We start from the raw sequence: 6,000 nt of genomic DNA on the forward strand, positions 1-6,000 counted from the left end.
AGAGTGTGAGGAGGTGTGTGTGTGTGAGAGAAAGAGAGAGAACTGAAGAGATAACAAAAAAAAAAAAACACAGACCAACAGAGATGGACTCACCCACTCATTCAGATAGACACAGACACAGAGAAATAAGCAGAGCCAGCTTAGCCTTTTAAAGATCACAGCACAGCAAAGAATATAAGGCTCCTCAATAAGTAATTCAACATAAACACAATATTACATTATAAAGTTTTAAGTTCCAGGGATGGCTGGTTAGCTCAGCTGGTTAGAGCACAGCCTTACAACACCAAGGTCACGGGGTCAGATCCCCATACCGACCAGCTCCCCCCCCACAAAAAAAGTACAGCTTAATTTCCCCCCAAACTACTACTTCAATGCTTTTTAAAATATAAATATCCTACTATATTTTTCCTCTCATTTTTTCCTGGTATCCTTGTTTTGCTAGTGGCTAAGCTCATGCCTAGTATGCCTATTGGTTACCCAGGCCTTATACTAAGAAACTGAGACATGCTTTTTACAATATTCATATTATGTTTGTCAGTATAGATACTGCCTATTGTCTTGTCTCATAGGCAATATAAATTAAGTAAGCGCAGGATTCAGTTTGAGGGCTGGAGATTCCAAACCTATATTTAAAACTTCTATCCCTAAGCTCTTATACAGCCCTGATCAGGTAATATTTGCCCTAATTTTCTTGCTTGTATAATGTGCTGAATTGTCCCAATCTTTGGAGAAATTTTATAGTAGCTACAATAAATGATACTCTTACTTACCTTAGAGGTATAGACAACAGTAGGTTCTGCTCCAGGGCCAGGTTAGAGAGCTGAGAACACCTCTGAAGGGCTCCAGCTTCGAACAAGCTGACAGTGTTGTTGTCCAGAAACAAATGTTTCAAGTCTCTGAGGTCCTGGAAGTTTTGTGCTGTGACTCTCTGAATCAGATTACTGCTACAATCAAGTTTTTGTAGCCTTGCTGGTAGTCTGAGGGGCAACATTTGAAGCTGATTTTGGGACAACTCCAGAGTAGTTAAATTGGCAAGGAGCTGTGCCCCATCCATGGAAGAGAGTAAGTTTTCTGACAGGTAAAGATGGGAAAGATTGTCCAAGTGTTTCATATCTTGAAACCTTACTATTTTGAGCTTGTTTCTCTCCATCTTTAAAGATAGCAAGGATTTGGGTAGATTAATAGGAATTGCAGTCAGAAAATTACCACTGAAACTGAGAAATTGCAAAGACTGTAGAGAAGTAAAGAAGCTACCTGGTATAAGATGTAGTTTATTATTCTCCATGCTCATATATTTCAGATGGGGGAGGGTCAGGGGTCCAGCTACAGACTCCATATTGTTACCATCCAACATCAAACTTTGCAAACTGACAAGGGAGGAGAGCATGCTGGGAGAGAGGGCAGAGATCATGTTGTTTTTAAGTTCAAGGATTTTTAATTTCTTCAGTCCTTCAAAATCTGATCCATGCAGGACATATATTAAATTATCATTTAGTTTTAACACTTCAAGACTGGCTGGGAGAGTGCTGGGGACTCGTCTCAACTTGTTTTTCCAGAGTTCTAAGGTCTTCAAGGTACTCAGAGTTCTGAAGGTGTCATTTTCTACTGACTCTGTTCCACTGGCCAGCAGAATAAAATCTTCTAGGGCCAACATTTGAGTGAAGTTAGATAGCTACAAAAAAGGTGAGGGCAAGGAAGGGGAAGAAAAGCAACAAATTAAGGTTGTTATGAAAAAAATACCATGTATACATTATTATTACAATACTAATAATACTTCAGATTTCATTTCTGATCCTATTTAAAATTATCTTTTGGACTAGTGTTTAAACGCAGGTCCTGATTATTTTTACTTATGATTGCTAACATCAGTGTACAATATCAAAAATACTCTAAGCACTTTCACACACTACTGGTAGGTATAGTATATTGGCCAACTTACTGCATAGTCTCTGACCCAGAAAATCCACTTCTAGGCAGAAGTGCTGACACCTTGCACAATGATTCATGCACTAGAATGTTCTTTGTTGCATCAAATTGAAACAATCTGTAAATCTTTCACCAAACTATTAACAGTTTCTAATTCTAGGTGGTACGATTGCCAGGGATTTTCACTATATATATACATTTTGCCTTGTTTGGTGTTTTTTTTTTGTTTTTGTTTTTTCCTTTTTTGTGACCAGTAAGGGGATCGCAACCCTTGGCTTGGCGTCGCCCACACCACGCTCAGCCAGTGAGCGCACCGGCTATCCCTATATAGGATCCGAACCCACGGCGGGAGCACCGCTGCGCTCCCAGCACAGCACTCTCCCGAGTGAGCCACGGGGTTGGCCCTGGTTTGGTTTTTTAAATTATGAATTATGTACACTTAAAAAATGCTTGCACTTTGGGCCGGCCCGGTGGCGCACTGCTACAGTGCGCCACTTGGGAGTGCGGCGGCGCTCCCGCCGAGGGTTTGGATCCCACATACAGACCGGTTCCCGCTCATTGGCTGAGCGAGGTGCAGGCACAACACCGAGGGTTGCGATCCCGTTGCCGGTCCCGGTCCGGTACAGGGGCGACACTGAGGGTTGCGATCTGTTGCTGGACACGAAAAAAAAAAAGACAAAAAAAAAAAAAAAAGCTTGCACTTTAAAAAAAAATAATTAAAAGTAAAAATTTTAGATGTCATAGATTCTGCTATCACGAGGATATACTTACCTGAGAAATATTTTCAACTATATTATATTTTGGAAAAGAGTCTACCTGTTCCCTATGCCCAATTTGCATTTCACCAATGAAAAAGATCCATAAAGAAACAAATGTGTACATGTTTCTCTCCATCTCTGTAGAGCAATAAGTTCATTCATGCATATATCCCAGACGTAATGCTACTCCTCTCCTAGAATTTAGGTAATTACCTAGTCTGATATACATACTTTCTTCTTGCTTTGCAAGTTCCCCGATCTCAGCACATCTGCCAACCTCCTAGCTTGATGTTCACCTCTTTTCCTTAATAATGTAATTGTCTGTATTTAGTGCTAGGAGAAAGGTTATGTTTAGGCAGAAAGAGAAATTGTTTCAGGTTTTCTTCAGCTTGATAAATCTTCAAGTTTTCAACCTGCCTTATAATTCAATTAAGCTATAATCTTCAGTGTAGAATTTTATATATCTCACTACCTACAGTTTCTAAATATTTGATTTAATTATAATATCAGTGCATGATTAACATCTTCAAAGTGAGTTAATTTCACATCACATATTTATTATAGGTATTTATATTATGGGAGGACATGAGATGTTTATATTTTAAAGCATCTACTAATATGTTATTCTATTAGAAGAATCCCAAGTTAAAATTTCCACAAATGTTTTTAATTACAATAGTTTTGGCACTTCCTTGGGTTATACATTGCTGATAACATTTGATATTTTCTTAATAACTAATCAGTAGTATTGACTAGTCCTACTCCCAATAATAATAGCAATTTTATTCCTGCATTTTTTGAGTATCTACAAGTGCCAGGTACTTTTTTATATGTTATCATCAATTTCTTAATAACCCTGCAAGTTTGCTATTATCAACTCTGGTTCCTAGATGAGGAAACTTAGAACTAGAAAGTGAAAGGGTTGAGAACTTCAACAAGGTCTAGTGGACCCCAAAGCCCTTTCTCCCTCAGTTATCCCATTTTCTAATGCATTTTCTATTTCATCTGGCCAACAATTAATGTTTTTCAAAAAAGACTCAAGATATGGACACAAATCACAGCATTTTAGAAAAGCAGAGATTTTTAGAGATTATCTAATCCAAGTTTCTCATTTCAGGAATGAAGAATTTCAGGCCATAAAAAATTAAATGACCTGCTCAAGACCTAGTGTTCTTTAATCTACACTCCACTCTATGCTTATCTTTCATATAAAGTAGCAATTATTCTAGACATAGATCTTTGCTTCTTGGACTGTTAAGTTCCTGAAAGAAGAACTCGATATTAATAATAATACTTACACTTATATCTGAGTGACCACAAACCCCAAGATTGCTGACTATGCAGTAAAGTCTCAGAGACAGCATGGATCTGAATGGGCCATTTATTTTGGGACTAGATAAAGCATGACGTCAAAGCTTCAATCTGTCTTCATTTCTCTTTATAAAGTATACAGACTGGCCTAAATCATAAATAGAGTTTATATTCTTAACTGAATCCAGTAGATAGCTGTCTTCCTTTATTAAGCGTAGAAAGCATTTTCTTTTCCTTTTTGTCAAAATCAATAGACTACTTTTCATTTTTATTAATTAAAATGGCTACCATTTCCTAAGTATTTACTAGGTTTAATCTTTACAAAGCCCTATGCATAAGCATGATTATTCCCTTTTCGGAGAGGGAAACAAAAGCTCAAGAAGGCGAAATAACCTGTCCAAGTATATCCTACTATCCAGTGCAAATGTTGGACTACCAACCCAGGTTTATCTTACTCTACCATGTACATTTTTTTTCAAACCTTACTGCTATAACATCCATTTAGCCAAATAATTTAGAGTTCTGGTGCCACAAACAGGGAATAAGACACCCCCTGATTTTCAGCTTTTCAGGTGGGTTTGCAAGGCTGACAAAGGGGAAAAAAATTCTGCCAGATCTGTTTTCCCATTCCCACGGCCTAAACAGTGCTATGCTCAAGAGATGTGGAAAGAGATGCCCTAAAACTAGCCCAGAGGCTGTTGGTAGCTTTTGCAGTATTGCTTAAAAAGCAAGGCAAGTCAAGTAAAGTAGAGCACAGGGTATCTCCTGCTGGCTTCCCCATGAAAGACTTTGATTTGGTTTCAATTCTGGGCTGGCCCTACTCCAAGTAATAGAGGGTCATACACCTTATGGGTTCAACATACAATGAAAATGACATACCCACAAAGTGACAGCTTCTAACCTATATGAAACAAGCCAGCAAGGAGTTTGTAAAACAATGTTGGATTATTTTTCTGATCATCAAAGCAACATTTATTCTCTATAAACAATTTAAAAATTGTGGAATGGGACTGGCTGGTTTACTCAGTTGGTTGGAGTATGGTGTTATAATACCATCATTAAGGGTTTGGATCCTCTTACCAACCAGCTGCCAAAAAAAAAAAAAAAGAGAGAGAGGTCTGTCTGCTGCAGCAAGCCCACCAATGCCAGTGGAGAGTGTGCTGGGGGTGTGCAAGTGCCTAGATCCATGCCATTTTCCCCAGGAGCCCAGTGTCCTGTCAGACACAGCAGCCTGCCAGCACCAGCAGAGAAAGTGTGAGGGGCAAGCCAGCACTTATTACCATGCTCACTTGCTACTGACATGCTCACTCACCAAACCTACAAAGCCCAACCTGACTATCAATATAAAACACTTCTACAGGTAAAAGTCTCTCCCCTCAAAATCCACTCCAAAAAATTAAAAGAAGTGACTACACCACCAGACTGCCAGATATCAACACAGAGATATGAGAAGCATGAAAAAACAAGGAAACATGACTCCCCTAAAGAAGACTACAACTCTGAAATTGATGAATTGCCTGAAGAGGAAACTCAAATGGCAATATTAAGGAAGCTCAACATGACAGATGAAAAAATAGAAATCACAATAAAGTTAAAAAAAAAAAATCCAGACACATATGAGAAATCCAACAAAGAGACAGAAACAGTAAAAAAGAACCAAGCAGAAGTCCTAGAACTGAAGAATTCCTTCAATAAAATAAAAATTACAACCAAGAACATAAGCAGCAGGCTAGAGTAAGTGGAAGAAAAATTTTTGAACTAGAAGATTAGCTTTTTGAATTCAAACAGTTGGACAAAAAAAAAGACAATTAAAGAAAGCTTACAAGATCTTTCTGATAACCTTAATCATACAAATGTCCATATTATTGGTGCACCGGAAGGGGAAGAGAATGGAAAAGGCATTGAAAGCCTATTTAGGGCCGGCCCGGTGGCGCACTGCTACAGTGCGCCACTTGGGAGCGCGGCGGCGCTCCCGCCGAGGGTTCGGATCCCACATACAGACCGG

At 38.8% G+C, this 6,000-nt stretch overlaps 1 protein-coding gene across 2 annotated transcripts in view; it reads right to left on the reverse strand.

Annotated features, from left to right (window-relative positions):
* LOC103593602 (leucine-rich repeat transmembrane neuronal protein 2-like) overlaps positions 1-6,000 on the reverse strand; it is a 34,512-nt gene that overhangs the window by 9,570 nt on the left and 18,942 nt on the right. For both annotated transcript variants that reach the window (XM_008576622.1, XM_008576621.1), the window contains exon 3: positions 771-1,672. In XM_008576622.1, the coding sequence (XP_008574844.1) occupies positions 771-1,672 (902 nt within the window). The remainder of the gene's footprint in view (positions 1-770; positions 1,673-6,000) is intronic.

Source organism: Galeopterus variegatus, unplaced genomic scaffold (genome assembly GCF_000696425.1).
Source record: "Galeopterus variegatus unplaced genomic scaffold, G_variegatus-3.0.2 Scaffold1374, whole genome shotgun sequence".
NCBI lineage: Eukaryota > Metazoa > Chordata > Mammalia > Dermoptera > Cynocephalidae > Galeopterus > Galeopterus variegatus.